The sequence below is a fragment of the Ictalurus punctatus genome, chromosome 6 (assembly GCF_001660625.3).
Source record: "Ictalurus punctatus breed USDA103 chromosome 6, Coco_2.0, whole genome shotgun sequence".
Classification (NCBI taxonomy): domain Eukaryota; kingdom Metazoa; phylum Chordata; class Actinopteri; order Siluriformes; family Ictaluridae; genus Ictalurus; species Ictalurus punctatus.
The window spans coordinates 30,516,704-30,539,022 of NC_030421.2; the positions used below are offsets into that span (position 1 = coordinate 30,516,704).

General features: G+C 39.3%; 1 protein-coding gene across 2 annotated transcripts; it reads left to right on the plus strand.

The window, feature by feature from the left end:
- Positions 1-2,107: 2,107 nt before the first annotated feature.
- smarcal1 (SWI/SNF related, matrix associated, actin dependent regulator of chromatin, subfamily a-like 1) lies at positions 2,108-21,600 on the plus strand. 2 transcript variants are annotated; one of them, XM_017470912.3, is made up of 17 exons: positions 2,109-2,795; positions 4,451-4,802; positions 5,738-5,788; positions 6,841-7,101; positions 7,288-7,338; positions 7,646-7,829; positions 8,672-8,822; positions 8,965-9,126; positions 10,649-10,714; positions 11,888-12,028; positions 12,239-12,457; positions 12,942-13,012; positions 13,365-13,467; positions 14,092-14,274; positions 15,618-15,718; positions 15,805-15,901; positions 21,263-21,600. In XM_017470912.3, exons 1-17 carry the CDS (start codon positions 2,580-2,582, stop codon positions 21,443-21,445), a joined length of 2,592 nt encoding a protein of 863 aa, XP_017326401.1. In that variant the 5' UTR covers positions 2,109-2,579; the 3' UTR covers positions 21,446-21,600. The 2 variants fall into 2 exon arrangements, with proteins under 2 accessions (XP_017326402.1, XP_017326401.1); XM_017470913.3 differs by lacking the exon at positions 8,965-9,126 and having other exon boundaries at positions 2,108-2,795.
- Positions 21,601-22,319: the final 719 nt, after the last annotated feature.

Consider the following 22,319-nt stretch of genomic DNA (forward strand, 5'->3'; position numbering starts at 1 on the left):
AAAAATACAGTAATGCCTTTTGCACGTTTGAACGTCAGTTAAAAACCGATTACATATAGGAAGCTATACTATATGGACAGAGGATTGTGGACACCTGACCATCACACCCATATGTGCTTGTTGAAAATCCCATTCCAGATTTAGTCCACCTTTACTATTAATAACCTCCACTCTTATGGGAAGGCTTTAAGCTAAATTTTTGAGAATGGCTGTCTGGATTTTCCACTCAGCCACAAGAGCATTAGTCAGGTCAGGTACTGATGTTGGGCGAAGAGGCCTGGCAAATAGTTGCCATTCAACTTTATCCCAAAAAGTGTTCCGTGGGGTTGAGGTCAGGGCTCTGTGCAGGACATTCAATTTCTTCCACTTCAACCATGGCAAACCAGGTCTTAATAGACCTTGCTTTATGCACAATGAGGCATTGTCATGTTGAAACATGTTTGGGCCTCTTAGTTCCACTGAAGAGAAATTGTAATGCTAAAACATACAAAGACATTCTATACAATTGTCTGCTTCCATCTTTGTAGCAACAATTTGGGGAAGACCCACATATGGGTGTGATAGTAAATTGTCCACATACTTTTGACCATATAGTGTATCTGTACTACTGTATAAGCAAGTACTTTGGCTAGACACTTCACTGGGCTAAGCCAGATACGCCAACAGTATCATCATCTTGAAGGAAGAAAATTTCCCGGTTGAACCCATTAAAGTGGTTTGAATTTGAAGCATAATCTAAGATTTTCAGCAGAAATCCTAGCACACTGTGTTGCATTGGGATGTAAAAATCACTAACAATGTAAAACCACAGAACAAGGAGTCATGTTACGTATAGTGTTTCCCATACATAGGCTCTACATGGGTGGCCTGTCCAGGTAGATTAAGATCCGCCCAGGTAGATAAAATCCGAATTCCAATTTTTCTTTTCAATCAAGACGCGCAGTTGTCAGTTCATAATGAACACAAACCAGCCGATTTTCAGAGAGATGTCCTCCCTTTGTCCTAGTAATGTCTTTGTATTGATGGCAGGGTTGTACAGCTCTGATCACTCTAATTGCTAAACTCTGCTGTGACAATCATGGAGCAGACACTTTATTTATAATTGTAGCGTCCATTGTCCAACTAAGTATTGATAACATGCTTATCAATAAGCATACCCCTAGAGACAGGAAAAAGTTTTTTTTTCCAAGCCAAGGAAAACTAAATGTTCCAGCAAGCACTTCTGTGCAAATAGGCACATTTGGAGAAAAAAAAATTATTCCATAATGTAAATATTTTGAAAGTTATTTATTTTGATATGTTCAGCAAAAATCAGAGACTCTGTTTCATTCTTTAATATATTTTGAAGATGGAAAATGTATTTTAATATGTATTTATGTATATATTATTTATTTCTTAATAGTTATTTATGTGGATATATAGATTCTTATTTATTTTGAGTGGTTTGCAATAAGTAGTTTATTCATAAATCTTTGTTTGATTAGTTTATTACTAAACCCACACCGTCACATGCCGAACCAACCACCACCACCACCACAAATAAATTATAAATCAATCTGTAAAAGTAAATTAGAAGTAAAGTAAAATTAAAGTAAAAGTAAATCAACCTGTGTTGACACATACAGTATGTGTGTTTTCATTTTATGAAGGATAAATGTGGCAGTTAAGGCAGGATGTTGACTTGTCTACATGAGGTACTGTTTACTTAATCTTTCACTTGCCCTGAGTTCTAGTAATGTTTAATTTAAAAGATTCATTTGTGAATTTGTTTATGGTGATTTTATTTAAACAGTTAAAGGCTATCTCAAGAAACATTAACTCTGGGTAACATTATTTTAACTGCAGCAAAACACAAAGCATCTGATATCACTATATTGCTGGTATTTCAAAGAATTTGCCTCACGTACAATATTAATAGTGCATATACGTTTATATGTATATACAATTTTCCATCACCTCAGATATAAAACAATGCGAGTTACTGTCACTTTTCTCAGGTGGACCTGAATGTCTCCTTGGAGATGCATTTGTTTACAATTGAATCTTTCCTTTTCCAAAATGGCGGACGCGTTGACGCATTGCCCTAGCTAGCAACCGCGACAGAAACGCTCTATGCGTCATATCCGCCTGCGACGCGCTTAAAGTTGAAGTTGAAAACTTCACCAATGCAGGAAGGCTTAGCAAACGAACAACCAACCTAGAAGAGAGCTTTAACGCGTCGTTTATAAGTTATCTTAGAAAATTCCCTGATGTATTGACAAGAAACGGGTTGCGAATCGAGTTATTTAGTTAATTAATTTCACCGTTATTTGCGAGCTTCAATTACAAAATAAATAATCTGGCTAAGCTAGTTGGAGGAAGCAGCTCTGTGTTTATAAAAGCATTGCTAAACACTATACAGATCACGTGTAATCTTTATTATTCGTTTTAAACAGCAACCCACCGGGCTAATGTTAGCTTAATTTTGATGTGTTATTAATATTACTGGGGCTTTACATGACACCAGGCTTGATGCATGGAGAAGTCTGCTCACTATCTGAGGACAGGGAATATTTTTAGTTGACTTCATTATTGCAGACATGTCGAGCAGTCTAACGCCGGAACAGCAGAGGAAAATCGAGGAGAACAGGCAGAGAGCGTTGGCGAGAAGAGCTGAGAGACTTGCACAAGCTGTGACTGCACCACACAAGCCGTGTCAAACCCAATCACATACTGCAGCAGGAAGAAATGCAAAGTACACGACGAGCTTTCCTCCAAAACCTGCAGCAAGCAGTGCAGCCCACAGTGTGAGACAGGTAGGAAACTAACAGCCTGCATGGGGCATTGTTCTTGAAATAATGTTCCTAAGACAACAGGTTCCCAGTGTTGTCAACTCTTTTTTTCAGGGGAAAGTGGCTATTTCATGCTCACAAAAGTCACTAGAAGTCACCTGATGATGTCAGGCTCATTTGCATATGCACCGAATCAGTGTGATCATTTGCATATTCATAAAAGCGTCATGATCATTTGCATATTCATAAAAGCGTCATGATCATTTGCATATGCACCGAATCAGTGTGATCATTTGCATATTCATAAAAGCGTCATGATCATTTGCATGTCAAAATGTGTTGGGTGGCAAAGGAAGATCTTTCTTTCTATAACATGTATTATAGCAAGAAGTCGTCTTTGGTCGTGTCACCACAAACTGATTATTTACATAAATGTAGACAAAACAAAGCCGTGGTGGTAGGTATTAGGGAAATAGACACGAAGAAACACTGACAGATGGAATAACTCCATTTAATTATTTGTAAATATGTCGAAGAAGAGAGTTTAAAACGCATGATTGGTTGCAGGGAACGATGGAGATCAGCAATCAGTTGTTGGAGAAAATCTGCATCGACAAGTTCAATTCAGTCAGGCTTTATGCAGTGGTGTTAAACGAAATGGCCAAAAGTATGTGAACACCTGACCATCACACGCCATGTGTTTTTACCCGAAACTCTTGCTACAAAGTTGGAAAAACACGGTTGTATTGGATGTCTTTGTACGCTTTAGCATTATAATATCCCTTCACTGGAACTAAGAGGCACAAACATCTTCCAGCATAACAATCCCACTGAGCAGAAAGTGAGCTCCATGAAGACATGGTTTGCCAAGGTTGGAGTGAAATAACTTGAGTAGCCTACACGGAGCCCTGACCTCAACCCCACTGAATACCTTTGGGATGAACTGGAACGCTGACTGCACCCCAGGCCTCACTAATGCTCGTGTGGCTGAATGAGCAAATCCCCACAGTAACATGCTAAAAGTCTAGTGGTAAGCATTCGAAGATGAATGGAGGTTGTTTTAAAAGGGCAAAGGGTGACCAACTCCATGTCAATGCCTGTAGTTTGTGAATGGGCATACAGGGGTGTGATGGTAAGCTGTCCATGTACTTTTGGATATATTGCATGTCGACAGAACCTGTTTTCTCAATTCGTATAACCAGCAGCTGTGTTGTGAGCTGGAGAGTGTATCGTGTGCAGGCCTGTCAGGGCCCAATCTGCTCAAAAAGATGTTTGGTTTGTCTCTATTTTTTTATTTTTATTTTTTTTTTAAAGAAGAGTGTAGTCAATTAAGGTGTTTTAAAAACTCTCCGAATCTAGTGACAATGTTGGCAATGCTACAGGTTCCCAACCTTTGTCCTGTCTTGCACATTTGAGTGTTTTCCCTTATCGGACACACCTGGTTCACAGCTAAGTTAAAGTGGGGGTGTTGGAGCAGGAGAAACACTCAAATGTGCAGGTCTAGGTTTGCGAACCTGTGCTATAATCGCACCCCTGTTGTGTTTTATTCCTTACTTAAATCAAACTTTAATCTAAAAGGCCATGACCACTGTTAACATTTAATAAGGTCATCAATGATGATGATGATGATGATGATGATTTATATACTAAAGTGTATCCAATTTGTTCCTGTGTTCCAGACTCAGCTCATTGATCCACTTCCCATCCCTAAAAGGACGGAATATCAAACATCAGCTCCGTCGTGTAGTTTCGTCCCCCCCAAGCCCAAATCCAGTGCTCTTGGATCCCCTGAACCAAAGCCAACTTCCACTGCAGATCATTTCTTTGGGCCGAGCGTGAAGACACCCACCCAGCCTTTAGACAAGAAGGGACCCAAACCTCTGAACTCTGGCTCTGCCGTTTCTGTGAAAAGGCCTGCAGTGTGCGTGAGAGGGAAGTGTGTTCCTCATTCAGAAGAACGCTTCAGAGTAGAGGTTGGCTACAACGCAGAGCTCATCACTGTGTTTAAAAACATTCCCTCCAGAAACTATGGTGAGCTCTGATCGTCCTTGCATGCAGAAAAACGTCAATAGCTGCATTTACACGGACAACAATAATCCACTCTTAATCCGATTAAGACCATACTCTAATTAAGAAACTACCATGTAAACATTAATTTTTACTTACCTTAATCTAATTAAGGTCATAATCGAAGTAAGCAATAATCTAATTAAGACAGGTGGAGTACTCCTGTCTTAGTCGCAGTATGGACGTGTAGTATTGACATGTAAACACCTTAATCATATTATGAACGTCGTGTGGGAGTTTTCACCGCATTTTGCGCCAGGATACGATCACACACAGCAGTTTTACGTTTTACGGCGAACGAGAGAGTTCGGCTGTTTCCCAAATCGCATACTTTCCTACTATAGGCCTATAGTGGGGAAAAATACATGTATCTCGGCTACTATATAGACGGTAACTACGCGATTTGGGACACACCCACCGCTTCAAGCAGTCGTCTATTAGCACGTACAGCATGACAAATAATTAACTGCACTTAAAGTGTTTGTAAAAAAATAATAAATAAAAACACCCAAAACTGTATACAGTACCATAACGAAGACGAACTGTATGTTGATACGTGAAATTCTGGAGGGACGTCGGACGGCGTGGCGCGGTGACGTAATGACGCGGGCAGTTAATCTAATTATGTTCTAAAACATGTCAAACGGGAACATGACAGGAGTATTCTAAAAGTGACTCATGTAAACACCTTAATCACATTATTACCTTACTCAGATTAAGGTCAATAATTAGATTATTGCTGTCCATGTAAACGTAGTCAATGACACTGTTTTCATGCTGTGCAATAAATGTAAAAAAAAAAAAAAAAATGTATTCGACATTATATTGACAGGTTGTGATTTCCTGTTCTGTTGATTCTGATTATTTTAACTCTTTGAGAATTGTAACTTTCATTGCAGATCCTGTCACAAAGATGTGGAACTTCAAGCTTGAGGATTATAAGCAACTGAGTAGGTCTTTATTGCACTCTACTAAGAAGACACTATACTTTGTTATAGTTGTATACAAGCTATATGAATAGTACATAACATCTCATTTTTCAACAATGATTACATGTCTGCAATCAGTGAAAATATCATGAATTTTGGTGTATTTTTACATCATCACATTTTAACAGGGATTGATGCTTGTGTGTGTGTGTGTGTGGGGGGGGGGGGGTTACTCCGGTTTCCTCTCCCAGTCCAAAGACATGCGTTGTAGGTTTGATTTTGGCATTTATAAATTGTCCATAGTGTGCGATTGTGCCCTGCAATGGGTTGGCACCCTGTCCAGAGTGTCCTCTGCCTCGTGCCCCGAGTTCCCTGGGATAGTCTCCAGGGTCCCCTGTGTCCATGTGTAGGATAAGCGGTATGGAAAATGGATGGATGGATGGTTTGGCTCCGCTTGTCCCTTTAGAGAGGGAAGCGTCATTACAAATCAATGCAAAGTTCGTCTTACTGATCACCTTTATCATGATGAAACATTCTACATTCTATCCTGATGGGTGTGGTGTCTTTCAGGATGACTCCACTCCCATACACAGGGCTTTGATGCTTTGATGAGGATGAAAATCATGTGAATCATATTCTATGGTCTTCACATTCGCTAGATCACAACCCAGTTAAACACCTATGGGAGATTTTGGAGCATCATTAGGCAGCACTCTCTCCACCAACATCATCAGAAATACTGAGGGTTATTTATTCTCTAATGCAGTTCCAGAGACTTGAAAAACCTACTGCAAGGCACACTTTTTGTGTTGTCCCACTACCTGACTAAGATACATATGTTGTTTTTTCCCGTTAATCTGTCACCCATCTGTATATTTCAGATTTCCTTATCACGGTATACCAATATGTCATCCCACCTCTAGTTTCAGTCAGTTGTTTGTTGGAACGCTGTAGTATCAATAAATCATGAGAGCATTATTTTTCTGTCATGATAGCCTGAAGTGATGATGGTGAGTTTCAGTAGATATAGGATATCGCACAATAAATCTTATCTGGGTTTCCTCTTCTCTCAGTGGAGGAGGTCGGAGGTCTGCCCTCAGTGTCTTTGAAGGCTCTGGAGGGGATGGACGGTTTGGATTTATCCGCCTCCAGCATTCGCCCCAGAGACTCTGCGTCATTGGCGGCCATGATGAAACTCTGCCAGGGCTGGCAGAAACCTGGGGCCACAGTCAAGGGCAGATGCACACTTATCTCCCGCTCTCGCCTGGAAGTGGACATCACATACCATGCAGATGTGATAGGTATCTTTAAACAGATGCCTTCAAAAAACTATGGTGAGTGATTCATTTTTGACTGGGTTGTTGAAAATGTACCCATGCCAGTTTTTGAATTCCATCACATACTTTGGTTTACTCTTTCCAGTTAATTTTTTGCAAAGGAGTCAGATAATCTGCGAATTAAAACGAGAGCTTTAACGTTAACCCAGCCAATCGACTAACTTGTTTGTTTTTTATTTGAAGACATGAAAACAAGGAAATGGAGTTTCCTGCTTGAGGACTATGGCACGTTGAGTGGGTATCTGATTTATTTAAATAACTTTAGTTTAATGAATAAAAAGGACAGGAATCAGACATGTACAGAAAAAGATCACTAGTTTGCATGGACCATATAATCAAAATAATACACCAAATCCTATAAATCTCTAACATTTTGGCACTTTGTTGAACAGATTTTTCAGTTTACTGTTAATAATGCTACTTATTAATGTATTTACCTTAAGACCTGTCTCAGTCCTTAATACTAATATTGTAGCTAGTCATTTATGCACCGTCATTCACAGTCCTTGACAAATTAGCTGTTACTCCTGTCTGTTATCAGTGGAGACTCTGAACAACATCTCTGATGTGGAGGTTGAACCGTTACCACGTGCTGTTCTTCAGGCCTTTTCCTCCCAGTTTGAGAAGAGCCATTCCAGAGATGCAGAAATTCCTGAAGCTGATCTCTCAGGCATCGATGTGACTGTCACACGCAGCCTCATGCCCTTTCAGCAGCATGGCGTCAAGTAGGTGAACACACTTCCTGCCATCTGGACTGTAGTGCTAATGCTGACGAGAGCCTTGTTTGATTGTTTTTGTCACATTAAAATGACGTGCACAAGATTATGCGAGCAAAGTTTGTGGGCTTTTGAATGGCTCGACGGTCTAAAGCAGTGGTCACCAACCCTGTACATGGAGATCTACTCTCCTGAAGACTTTAGCTCCAACCATAATGGTGCCCACCAGACCATCTACCCATTGCCTTAAGAAGGTCTTGATCAACTAAAAGAGGTGCGTTTGATTTTGGTTGGAGCTGAAACCTGCAGGAAGGTAGATCTCAAGGAAGAGGGTTGATGACCACTGGTCTAAAGCTTTGCCCTGTTCTTGCGAGGCTACAGGAAGGCTACAGTAATATAACCACTCTTTACAACTATGGTGAGCAGAAAAACATCTCAGAACATCTTGAAGCTTCAGGCAACTGGGTTTGTGTAGCAGTAATGTCTCCTTGAAATAGCCTGGCGATTCTCTTCTGACCTCGCTTATCAATAATGCCCACAGAACTGTTGCTCACTAGATGTTCTTTGAAAAGATCAGATGGAAAAGATCCACGTGTCTCAGAGGACGCGTACGTGTGCCCTTAGAGATTGGTGGATGTTGTGAAGTAGGGCAGAAATAACCAGTTCTTGAGAAATTGAAAAGAAAAAATTTATGGAGAAAAGTATTTAGATGATCACTACCAAGCAGTGTAACAATTTAAAAACCATAAATAATCATAAGATATTCTGTGTAGTGAAGCTATAAACGGTACAACATACAGTACATATTTATTACTTGATTAATTAATTGATTAATTCATAATTTTTTCCAGCTTTGCGGTGTCTAGGGAAGGCCGTCTGCTCTTGGCTGATGATATGGGCTTGGGGAAGACGGTGCAGGCCATCTGCATTGCAGCCTACTACAGGAAAGAGTGGCCATTGCTGATAGTTACTCCATCCTCCGTCCGCTTCACCTGGGCTGAGGTGAGTTAGAGCACAGCAGCCCAAAGAACCTTAAACTGACCTCTGAAATATGCTTTATTTTTTGGGAATTAACGATTAACATCAGTTTAGACTTGATGTCATATTATAAGAATATGGTTGTTCTCTCTGTGTTGTATGTTAGGCGCTCCGCCGCTGGTTGCCCTCAGTAGCAGCAGACAGCATTAATGTGGTGGTGACGGGTAAAGACAGTCTTTGCTCTGGTCTCATCAACATCGTCAGCTACGACCTTCTTAGCAAGATGGGAAAGCAGAATTTAGCCAGTCCTTTCGGTGTGCTTATTATGGTACGCTGCCCTGCTGTCCTGTAATAACTTGCGTTTAAATAAAAAAATATGTGGTTACAATGGGGCACGATGCTTCTCTTACATTTTGTTTTAATAAGAAAAATAGAGAAGCATTGTTAACAGTTTACAAGGTGGAGTTTTTTTTGTCCAAAATTTTGAGAGAACTACATTTAAAAAAAAAAAAGAGAAAAAAAAAAGGATATTAATAGAACAAACGGAGAAATTTGCACACTGACCTCTAGCCTCACCAACACTGCCAGCTGCCTACAAAAGTTTTCTTATATCAAACATATCTTTGCCATTTAATCTCAGTCTTTGCATTTTTCAGACCTTCAAATTATATTTTGGTCCACTTGCCATGGAACTCCCATTACAGAGGATGTAAAACACTATGGGGCATACTGTTCTAGGAAAACAATCAACAGTAGGGTGGTGTGATACAGCCTGACTTGAATTGGAGTTAATGGTACCACCCTGAAGTCGCTTATTTTTCAATAACAGCATGTGCCGAAGTGTTTTATTCCTCTTACATCGCAGCAGTTTGCCAATGATTACAGTTTTTTTTTTTTAATTATTAAGTTTTATTAATTAGTTTTATCCATATATATTTATATACTATATATAGCGGTCAAAAGTTTTGACATACTCATTCTTTATTATTTTTTTTCTCCACGTTTTAGAATAATAATAAAGTCATCAAAACTCGAATGCCGCTATGGGAATTTTGCTGTGATAAAAAAAAAAATCCAAAATAATTGAGTATTCTAGCACCTTCAAAGTAGACACCCTTTTTGCCTAGAATTTCCAGAAATGAATATCTTGGTATTTTCTCAACCGATTTCTTGAGGAATCCCCCTGAGATGCTTTTTAAACAGTATTAAAGGAGTCCCCACACTTATTGGCTGTTTTTCGGAATATTTAAAAAAAAAAAATATTTTTTAGTTGCGGCTTTATCTGTTTATAACTGTAACAAAGCGCTGGCACTGGAGACTCCTTCCGTAAATGTTACAGTAAGATCTGCTTACAGATAATTTCACCATATAAACAATTATACACATTTGATTTTTTAAAATTTGTTTAAATAGAGCGTCTGTCATACAAGTACCTGAATAGGTTGTTGCTATAGAAATTCTAACATATATTGTACTAGAGCAATTGCATTAATGCAAACCTGTGATCTGACTTACTGTCACTAGTGTCAGAGCTTATTATAGAAAATTAATCAACACCTTCTGACCAGTCAGAATTGAGAATTCACTGGGGATGTGGGATAAAAACAAATTCCCCACACAATGGATTTGGTCGAGTTTGCATTGTTGAACTTTGAAAGTGGCTGTGTTATGTACCAGCTACAGTGCTAACTACTACTTCATTTGTCAATCACTCTAATCTTAAGCATTCCTGGGATTTTTGACTCTGGGCTGCGTTCACATTTAACGCCTTACTGATTAATTACAGTTTGAATTCCTGTATAAAAATTGCCTGATACTGTTTGACCTGCTTTCCTTCTCTGTGTGCGTAGGATGAGTCCCACTTCCTGAAGAACATTAAAACTGCTCGCTGTAAGGCTGCTCTTCCTCTATTAAAGGTGTGATGAATTCTTCCATTATCACCAGGAAATATGTGCTGACTCATTAGTTTGATTGGACAGTGTCTATTAGTCTATTATTTACAATATTGTTTATAGTGCTTTGTGCTCAGTTAGGCTACTGAAAAGATATAATATATGTGTGTGTGTGTGTGTGTGTGTGATTTTTATATTTTATATATAATATATGTCTGTTTGATCTGTTGTTAAAAAAAATCACACAAATACTCTGCTCTCGTGGATATCAAACAATTGCAAACAAAATTTAACTTTGTTAAATATAGGTGTGCAACAATTATTGGCACCCTTTTAGTCAGTACTTTGTGCTACCTCCCGCTGTCAAGATAACAGCTCTGAGTCTTGTCCTATAATGCCTGATGAGGTTGGAGAATACATGACAAGGGATCTGAGACCATACCTTGTGGTGATGTAGGTGACTTCGGATTGTAGTTTTGGAGACTTTCTGACCCCAAGACGCAACTAACTTCAGCAATTCTCCAGCTGTGATCCTTGGAGATTTTTTGGCTACTCGAACCATCCGCTTCACGGTGCATTGAGACAATATACACACACGTCCAATTCCAGGTCGATTCATAACATTTCCAGTTGACTGGAACTTAATTATCAGTCTGATGGTGGAAATGGACATTTTCAGTGCTTGTGCTATTTTCTTATAGCCACTTCCCATTTTGTGAAACTCAACAACCTTTTGCCGCACATCAAAGCTAGTCTCTCTTTGGTCTCTCCCATTGTTATGAATGACTAAGGGAATTTGGCCCATGTGTTACCTCATATTTATACCCCTGTGAAACAGGAAGTCATGGTTGAACAATTTCCTGTTCCTAGTCACCCAGGTGTACTGGGAAATTTAAAATATCATTGGGAATATACTTCAAATATATTTTTCTCATATGAATTCATAGGGGTGGCAATAATTGTTGCACACCTATATTTAACAGATATATATTTTTTTTGATAAACAATAAAGACTTTTTCACAGCTGTGAGAAATTTTTCACAGCCTTCTTTGCTCTTATTTACCAAGGGTGCCAAGATTAGTGGAGGGCACTGTACATATATATGCTTTGCTTTACTAACTTACTCCCTTGTTATTTATATTATTGGATGGCTATTGAAAATTTTGTCCCCGTCTCTTGCTGTGTGAATGCGGCAGGCCGCTAAAAGAGTGATCCTGCTGTCAGGAACTCCCGCTATGTCACGTCCGGCTGAGCTCTACACACAGATTCTGGCTGTGAGGCCGACACTCTTCCCTCGTTTCCATGATTTTGGAGTGAGATATTGTGATGCTAAGCAGGTACTGTAACTGCCTCAGTGGGCTTTAATCAGCTTAAACGAGGTCACCTCACTGCTCTGTGTTAAATATTATAATGGGGTATGTTTAACATTGCTCTAATTATTTAAACACTCAATCTTCTCTCTCTTTCCATATTCACCCTCTATTCATGTTTTTGTGCGTCTCTCTCTCTCTCTCTCTCTCTCTCTCTCTCGTCCTTCTTTTCTGTAGCTCCCCTGGGGTTGGGACTATTCCGGCTCCTCTAATTTGGCCGAGTTGAAGTTGTTGTTAGAGGAGTGTCTTATGTTGAGGCGATTAAAATCCGATGTGCTGTCACAGCTTCCTGCCAAACAGCGCAAGGTCGTCACAGTGACTACAGACGGTATAAACTCCCGTACCAAAGCCGCACTCTCCGCTGCAGCCAGAGAACTCGCCAAAGGATGCCACAGTGTGAGTGGCATTCATCCCAGCACCACACACACTACCACATCCATGCCAGCGCTGTGCTGAAAATGGTTCACCACGCAAATATCTGGTTGATGCGATAACTAGGAAGCTAGATTATCTTAGAGATGCCAAAGTTGTAATCTTTGAATGCTAATAAAAATATTGGAAATTAAGACTACAGAACAAATCTCAGTGACCTAACGAGAGATGATGATTAAAGAGATGACGATGAGGCTCCTGTCCTGTCAGTGAAATCTTTAAATGCTCGCAATCTTTAAATGCACTTCTAATCTTTCACTTTTGTTGTAACCAGACTTGGAAATGCTAGTACTTCTGATTGAGATGCATACGAAAGAGAAACGCATTTCAGTTCATGTAACGTATAACTGTCAGAATTTCACCATATGAAGGTTTTCCCTGGATTTTTCCTGATACACAAATTGTATTCCTGTAAGTGGATCAGAACTTTCTTTCTGTGTTTCTGCAGAAGAAGCAACAGAAGGAGGCTCTACTGGTTTTCTTTAACCACACAGCAGAGGCCAAGATCAGAGCTATCCTGTGAGTTTGGTCATGTGCATTTCTACTTTTTAGTAATCATTTATTCAGAATCACTCGAACAGAACCTAGACTCCCTGATACACTGCACACATCCTGATACAAACCCTGAACACTGCTGTGAAATGCTGGGCTTTCACTTTTGATAATGTTTAATCATTACTTGTTTTTTATTTTATAATTATATTTTATATTATTTATATTATATTTTATTTTTTTTTATTTTTATTTTGACAGACTTACATGCCTCAAATGTGTGTGTGTGTGTATGTGTATATATATGTGTGTATGTGTGTATATATATAAATATAATATAATATAATAAATTATCTTTTTTTTTTTTTTTCCCTGTAAGGGAGTACATTTCAGACATGCTGGAGTGTGGACGAGAGAAGTTTCTGGTGTTTGCGCATCACAAACGGGTCCTGGACAGCATAAGTAAAGAGCTTACTGATAAGGTAATAAAGGAGTTGTAGATCTTCCGGCACACTTTCAGGAAACCCAAAGAAAGAATAAACTCCTAGAGGCTTAATGGGTTTTTTCAAAATTTTGGTGAGACTTGGACCTGACACTCGATTTGTACAATACACTCATCTTGTTTAAGCAATATTGCACGAGCAAGAGTGCCGTTATATCGAATATCAGCACAGCTGTGATTCGCCAGCAGGTAATCACAGCCATGCTGAAGGTCAGTACAAGAAATTCATTTTGAGTAACTGACATTTCAGACATTATATGGCCAAATAGTTTCTTCATTTTTGTTCCGACAGAGAAAATAGTTCCCAAAGAAGCCGCAGCTCGCTGACGGCCCATAGTAAGTGTAGTAACGGTTTCAGTGTAACAAACTATTACTAGAATTTGAATTTTATGTAGTTAACGCAGACAAGCGGAGTGATACAAACGGTGAAATGTACCATACTGAACGTCAGCACTCTTGTAATGCCGTTTGTCCAATCAAATTATTGACTTGAAATTAACTGTTGTTTGATCGAAAATATATCCTGGAATGTTTATCGGCTCTAAAGGTGGTGGCTGCCTGTTGTTTTATGCTGACAATTTTTGTCTTCTCTTCCACACCACAGGCAATCAATCATATCCGTATTGATGGGTCTACACCCTCAGCCGATCGCCATCAGCTTTGTGAGAAGTTCCAGTTCTCTGAGCAGAGCTGTGTGGCTGTGCTCTCCATCACAGCTGCCAATATGGGCCTCACCCTGCATACTGCCGACCTCGTTGTGTTTGCAGAACTCTTCTGGAACCCAGGGGTTAGTCTGCTTCTTTAAGGGTGTGAAGGTTTTTATTCAGCCAGGCGGTGTAGAGATTCTTGGCATTTTGTGAGTCGTCCAACCGGCTCTGTGACTTCTACTTAATGGTGGGGAAGGCCTTCTGTTTAAACACAGTGGGAGTCACGCCTATGGTATGAGATTAGTATGGTATACAGTATTAGAGATGTAAATTGGCCTGAAATTGTCAGGGTTAAACTTGTCATGATGGCAGGTGGTGTAGTATTGCATACGCCCCTCTCTTGAGAGTTGGTACAGTAGTTTTAGTTTGACATAAATACTGTTATTATGACTTAAGTAATGTTCCTGCCAGATGTCTGTACTAATTATGATTTTTAGTTACAGTTACACTTATATAGTGTTTTTCTAGACACTCAAAGGGCTTTACCAGGCTATACCCCTACTCTTGACAAGAAGTGTCCTGGGATTTTTAATGACCACAGAGAGTCAGGACCTCGGTTTAACGTCTCATCCAAAAGACGGTATTATTTTTATAGTATAGGTTCCCAGTCACTATAATGGGCCATTAGGACTCTCACAGACCTCAGGCTGAGCGCCCCCTGCTGATCTCACTGATACCACTTCCAGCAACAACCTTTAGTTTTCCCCAGGAGGACTCCCATCACGGTACTGGCCAGGTATAAACCCTGCTTAGCATCAATGGGAAACCAGGTGAGAGATGCAGGGTGATATGGCTCTGGCATAGCTCCCTGCATATGGCATATCTGGCATATGATTTGCAAAGGGACAAGAGATGTTTGTATAAATTCAAGACCTTAGAAATATAAGGTTCTATCTGGGTTAGGATTGAATGCCTTATAATACTAAGGTCAAGGAATTACTGATATGGGAGCATCCTCATGATGCCATGAGCGTACTCTGGTCATAATATCAAAAGGTCTGTGTAGTACGTACTTATCATATCCTATTAACAAAAACAAATTGTTTTGACTTTCATTAAAACCACTTGCTGTTGGACTTAGGGTTGAGTGTGTTGTTGCGTGCCAGTGCATATATTTCCATGTTAATAATTACATTACACCACCGCATCATGCAAATCTAACCCAGTCTGAATAGACTGACATATTCTGAATAGAATATGGTCTTCTTTACTTCTAGTTGTTTTCCCAGTCCAGAAAGTGCTTCCATGTGCTGGAACATGTGCTCCCGAAGTGGTTGTCTCTTTGTTTTTGTTTTCTTGCTCTAATTAAAAATTCATTTCTTAATGCATTGGACTGCATATCATGCAACATCAGTATTAGACTAAAATATGCACCTGATTATGTAGCTGTATGTCCCATACCCAAGTATTTTTACTTTTACAGATATTAATCCAAGCAGAGGACAGAGTGCACCGTATTGGTCAGACCAGCAGTGTGGACATTCACTACCTGGTAGCCAAAGGCACAGCTGATGACTACCTATGGTAATTGAAAATACTTGGATCTGAAATACTACATCAGTCTCTTTATTGCCTATGTGTCAGTAACACTGACTTTTCCATGTCTCTAGGCCAATGATCCAGGAGAAGATGAATGTTCTAGAACAGGTTGGCTTGTCCGAGTCGAATATTTCAGACAAAGCAGAGTGTGCCAGCTTCCACAGCAAGGTGGGACAAAATTTTTTTAATTAAATATATATATATTTTTTTTGGGTGCAAATTTTGGACTCCAGAACCTGTAAAAATAGAAGTGCTGTAAATGTGGCAGTATTTTGATAAAACCAAAGTGCTTTGCTTCGACACAACTGTAAAAAGAATATATACAAAAATATAGCCCATCAAATCCCATAAAACAGCCCCCCCCAGGATTTAGTGATTTTTGCAATCACGGGCATTAATACAGAATCAACGAAACACCACAATATTCGCTTGCAATCTTTCAAAATTACAGCACATTTTCTGCAGATTTGGGCCAATGTGATGTCATGTTATGTGTCACGTGACATCATCACAACGTGCCACGTGATGTCATGACAATGCACATTCAGCCAAAGCCCCCTTCGATTCAGGTGCGTCGAACATGAGTACAGCTAAAAGGTCTCGTTTACCACCAGACATCACTGTGAAAGACTGTGCAATTTACTGGAATTGCATTTATGCTAATTCAAATTTTCCACAAAAAATACTCAGTAAATTGCATCGCAGATTTTGAAAAAAGCTGCAGTAAATTGAGCATTTTTGGCCTCAACAAAATACTCTGAAATCCTGTATGGACTGAGAAAAGGCTACCATCCTTCATCTCTCTCTGTAATTATCCAGAGTAAAATAGATCCTCAGTATCCCAATACTGTTTGCAAAGAACGATAAAAGCGAAGACTTGTTTGCTGTAAGTTGCGACCTGTGTCGGTGGAGGAAGAGATCCTGGTGCCTGAGAAATATGGTTTGCTGCGGCTGCCACTGTTTCAACACTGTACTTTGGCTCATACTTCAACTAGACGGGTATTTGGAATGGCTCACTCCAATCAATCTGCTGGTCAAGGCATGCTCTGAGAGTTCTGTGATAGCTTAACAACTGCTAACTTTCCAGAATCCCCAGTAAGTGTTTGCTAAGGGTCAATCGAGTGGATAGAGCGGATTATAATCTGCTTTACCTGCTCAAGTAGATCATTCTTATAGCCCTGATGCATAATCTGCTGGAATTCCGTGGCGCTGTGCATAACTCTCTTTTTGGGCTCCAAGGTGGGTGGGGAATAACAAAAAAACTTTAAGTATAGCTTCAAAACAGTTCCAAGAAGCGTTTTCTAGACTTGTATACAGACTGCATCTTGGAGAATAAATGTTTAATCATGCCAAATAGTGAAGTGTGGACAAGGTTTATAATCCTTGAAGCAGTATCACCAATCACTAAACTTTCTCCATTTGCTATACATAAGGTATCACAGGAATAGCAGGAACTGTGAAAAAGTTAAGATCGGGACAAATTCTAGTGGAATGCTGTAAAAAGTAAAATGCAGGGAATTTACTACATGCCACACTATTCACTGGAATTCACATAAAGACATCACCTCATCCAACATTAAACTACAGCAAAGGAGTGATCCGCACTAAAGATTTGGATGATGTAGATAAAGATTAAATTACCTGTAAGCTCAAACCCCAAGGAGTAGTAAATGTGAAAAGGGTAATAATCAAAAGAGAGGAACGAGTTTTCAAAACTGGTACATACATCACTTTTAATACACCCCTTCCCCCAGAAAGAATCAGAATCGGATATTTTAGTGTCACAGTGGATTTATTTGTGCCCAACCCACTGCGATGTTTTAAATGTCAAAACTATGGACATGGGTCAAATAGTTGCAAAAATAAAAGCATCTGTTGCAAGTATGGTGAAGATCACAACCTGGAGAGCTGCCAAAAACCACTCAAATGTGGTAATTGTACAGGAGACCATTCGGCTGCATCAAAAGAATGTCCTGCATGGATTAAGGAAAAGGAAATGGAGAGAATCAGATGCACAAAGAAGATGAGTTACCCCGAGGCAAGGAGAATGGTAGATGCTGTCCCTCCTTCTACACTGAATAAAACATATGGTTCCTTTGTCAAGAAATCTGTGAAGTCCCTGGAATCCTAGACAGACTTCACCTGGATGCACAAAGATGAACCTCAAAATATTAACAGCAATAAATCTCTCCCAAGGACCAAAATAAAGGAACCCAAAGTGAATCTATCGCAATCAATTCTCAGTCTAATCCGAACTAAACAGAAAACCAAACTTCAACTAGAAATACAAGATGATCAAGTTGTTCCGAAGTAAAAGATGAAATGGCAAAGACGAAACAAACCAAAGATGTCGAAATGCAAGGAAAGGGATAGACTGAGTAGAAGTTCATCCCCAAAAGGACAAATCAGGGGAAATATTCCTATTTTTCCTACATGAGAATGGAAAATATTTTTATCCAATAGAACTGTCGTGGACTCAGGGCAAATTTTGCAGACTTGCAACGCTTAGTTTCACTTCTCATCCCCCTTGGTTTTTGTCTCCAGGAGACAAAACTACCAACAGAGTTTACCTCATCTTTTAAAAGGTTTACAATTTTAAATACTTTTGGTCCTACTAATGGACAGACATTTGGTGGCACAGCCATTTTAATCAAAAACGATGTGATTCATAGTCTCATCAATGTGAACAGTAATTTACAGGTAACAGCAGTGCGTTTAACCCTACAGAGAACCATTACAGTATGTTCCATATACATACCACCGAATCTTACTGTTACACACAAGGACCTGGATGCCCTAGTAGCTCAACTTCCTTCTCCGTATATACTCATGGGAGACTTTAATAGTCACAACACTCTGTGTGGAAATACCCAGTGTGACAAAGGAAAGAGGACAGAAGAATTCCTAGACAATCATGCCTTATAAATGATGCCTTATAAATGATGGATCCACTTACCTACACCCAGGGCACGGAAGATACTCGGCAAGTGACCTAAAAATTTGTGAACCTGAATTATTTTTTTTAGACCTTTCATGGTAAGTATGGCATGAACTTTGTGTTAATGACCACTTTCCATTAAGATTAACTCTGAAAGGAAGACAAAAAGCTCTAAAAAATACCAAGATGGCAGTTTAAAAAAGCTGACTGTTATAATTTTCAAGCGCTTTGCTATGAAAGCTTTAATGAAGCCCCTGAAGATTATCCAGATGTTAATTAAATATTTCACCAATACATTCATCTCCATAACAAATGATGCCATTTCAAAAACATTTCCAAACACAAAATACAAACTGATGCCATGGTTTGATGATAAAATGCAAGATGGGTATACAAGAATGGAAGAAGGCTGCAAGATTATTCTTCAGAAGGCCAACAAGTGAAAATCTGGTTAAGGTAGGGTACAAGCTCTGACATCAAGTACCTCAACAAAAAAGGTCTGGAATCTGATTAAAGTAAAGAATGTCCTGTCTTTACTGTTAAAACTTTTTAACTCTATTTGGATATCAGGGAATATTCTGCTCACGTAGAAAGAAGCAACAATCATTCCTATTTCAAAAAGCAGGTGAAGATCATAATGACCCCAACAACTACTGCCCAATAGCCATGACAAGTTGCTTATGCAAAACCATGGAGAGAATGGTTAATGAACCCTAATTCGATCATGCCTGGATTATGGATGTAGTGTATGCATCAGCCAGAATTTTTTTTCACAATATTTCTATTGGATTAATGTCAGGACTTTGACTTGGCCATTCTAAAACATTTAACTTTATTCTTCTTTAGCCATTCTTTGGTAGAATGACTTGTGTGCTTAGGGTCGTTGTCTTGCTGCATGACCCACTTTCTCTAGAGAGTCAGTTCATGCACAGATGTCCTGACATTTTCTTTTAGAATTCGCTGGTATAATTCAGAATTAATTTTTTCATCAATGATGGCAAGCCATCATGGCTCAGATGCAGTAAACGAGGCCCAAACCACGTTTCACAATGGGATAAGGTTCTTATGCTGGAATGCAGTGTTTCCCTTTCTCCAAACATAACGTTTCTCATTTAAAGCAAAAAGGTTTTATTTTGGTTTCATCCATACACATTTTTTTCCCCCAATAGCTTTCTGGCTTGTTCATGTGATTTTTAGCAAATGCAGACAGGCAGCACTATTCTTTTTGGAGAGCAGTGGTTTTCTCCTTGCAACCCTGCCATGCACACCATTGTTGTTCAGTGTTCTCCTTGATGGAGGACTCCTGAACATTAACATTAGCCAATGTGAGAGTCCTTTAGTTGCTTAGAAGTTACCCAGGGTTCCTTTGTGACCACGTAGCCTATTACATGTCTTGCTTTTTGGAGTGATCTTTGTTGGACCACTCCTGGTGGGGGAGGGTAACATTGGTCTTGAATTTCCTCAGTTTGTACGCAATCTGTCTGACTGTGGATTAGTGGAGTCCAAACTCTTTTTAGAGATAGTTTGTAAATTTTTCCCGCCTGATGAGCATCAACAACTCTCTTTCTGAGGTCTTCAGAAATCTCCTTTGTTCATGCCAGGAGACACTTCCACAAACATGTTGTGAAGATCAGACTTTGATAAATTTGATAAAGGGGTTCACATACTTTTGACACTCACAGATGTGTAATATTGGATCATTTTTCTCAATAGATAAATGAACAAGTATAATATTTCTGTCTCATTTCTTTAACTGGTTTGTCATTGTCTACTTTTAGAAGGTCGTATTTATACGGAAAATTCTAAAAGGTTCACAAACTTTCAAGCACCATTGTAGTTGCGTTTTAATGAGCGCAGCATGGCTTATCTCACCTAGTAGCATAGCACTGAATTTTTTTTTTTAGGGCTCAAAGCTCTAAGTGGCCTATCAGCAGATAGCAACTCAAAAAACCATACTAATAGATTTACACCATCAGCTGGAACCACAGTTGGATAGGGAAACCTGAGAGAACATGCAATATATGTGCATGTCCAAGTCCTTTCAACCATCTTATTTTTGGCTACAGGCACATTTCCGAGAGAAATTGGGGATACAGTCGCTCAATCATTGGCTTTCCTGACATTAGTAGTCTATGTTCTTGACATCTAGTGTCTATGTTCTTGTCATAGTTAAAGCACCACCAGAAATATAAATCCCTGTGGTGTCTATAGTTCCCTTGCTGTGTGCAAAAATATGAGTAAAAATGACGCACATTATACAGCATAGCTGAGCAACACTTGATTTGTCTCTTCTTTAGGAAAAAAAAAACGTTGAGATTTTGCATGTTTTTTCATGACACTAGTAAAAACGGTCAGTCCTTTTTGTCCTTTGAAGCGATGCCTACATACCATATATGGTTAACTGTGGTTGTGTCTGTGTTTAACGAGCACCTTATTGTGTACACTTGTACGTATGATGTGCACATATGAGGAAATTCAACCCTTTTTGATTGTGTGTATTAGACTTCAAACTTTTATGCACAATACAGTTTAGAACCTTTTCTATGCAATGTTGTTAAATAATGGTCCATATCTGCTTCTTTAATTCTCAGGACCCCAAACAGCAAAGAATCACAGAGATGTTCCAGAGATCATTCTCAGAGGAGGATATGGATGAGTCAGCGCTATTAGAGGCTGTGAATGACTGGGAGGACACTGAGCAGACTGACTCAGTCAGCCACCAGGAGAACCCTTTCTCAGGGAGCCCCAGCAAGAAAAGACGTATAGAAGACTAACCTAAACTGTAAAGCCCACCCATCTTCAAAGTACCATTTGGTTATCATGAATATTTGATTATCATTGGGTTTCTTTTTCCAATTTGGTTCTAAGTATATTGTACATATAGTTGTAGGAAACCCATTAATTAATAAAGCATTTATGTTTGCTCACAGATTTTTACAAAAACACTATATATATATCTCTGTGTGTGTGTGTGTGTGTGTGTGTGTGTGTGAGAAATATATATATATGTATATGTATGTGTGATAGGGATGTCACGATACCAAAAATCTAGTAGTCGGTACCGATACCACCAAAAGTACATGATACTCGATACTATGATGTGGTTTAAGAATCAAATAAAAAAAATTTCATTAAAAACTCTCCTGGAGCACATCCTCCTCTGGCTGATACTGGCAAAAAGAGAGAGAGAGAGGGATATTTTAGTTATTAAACACTGTCTGACAATGAGTGGAGGATACAGTGGAGGTGCACTCCTAAATATGCACACACGCACATACACCCCTTATATTCTGAATGCAAGCATTACTTTAAATTCACCGGTATGGTGGCAGGCCAAAAAGATTCATTAACACCATGAACATTTGAATAATTATTAGTGACATTAGGCTACATTTAGCTGACAGGACACGGGCTGGGTGGCGATGCATGGTGGCCCATTAGGAGGTAGTTTATAACCTTGCAAGGCGTTAGCGTCGTTAACAAATAACTAGCTATCGCAAACATTACATGGAGCGTAACGTTAGCTGGTTTCACGGCCACAATGTCAGCTGTCTCAAACCAACAATGTAGGACCCGTCTTTTAGGTGCTTCACCAAATTCCAGGTGTTTCCTCGCTTTGTTTGAAATGAACGATAACATGAGTTGCAC

What these genes read in the sequence shown, in the direction of transcription:
- smarcal1 (XM_017470912.3), top strand. Translation starts at nt 2,580, where the DNA reads ATGTCGAGCAGTCTAACGCCGGAACAGCAGAGGAAAATCGAGGAGAAC. An exon ending in AACTCTTCTGGAACCCAGGG is followed by an intron (nt 14,275 to 15,617) that starts GTTAGTCTGCTT and finishes TTACTTTTACAG; the next exon opens with ATATTAATCCAAGCAGAGGA. An exon ending in ACAGCTGATGACTACCTATG is followed by an intron (nt 15,719 to 15,804) that starts GTAATTGAAAAT and finishes CCATGTCTCTAG; the next exon opens with GCCAATGATCCAGGAGAAGA.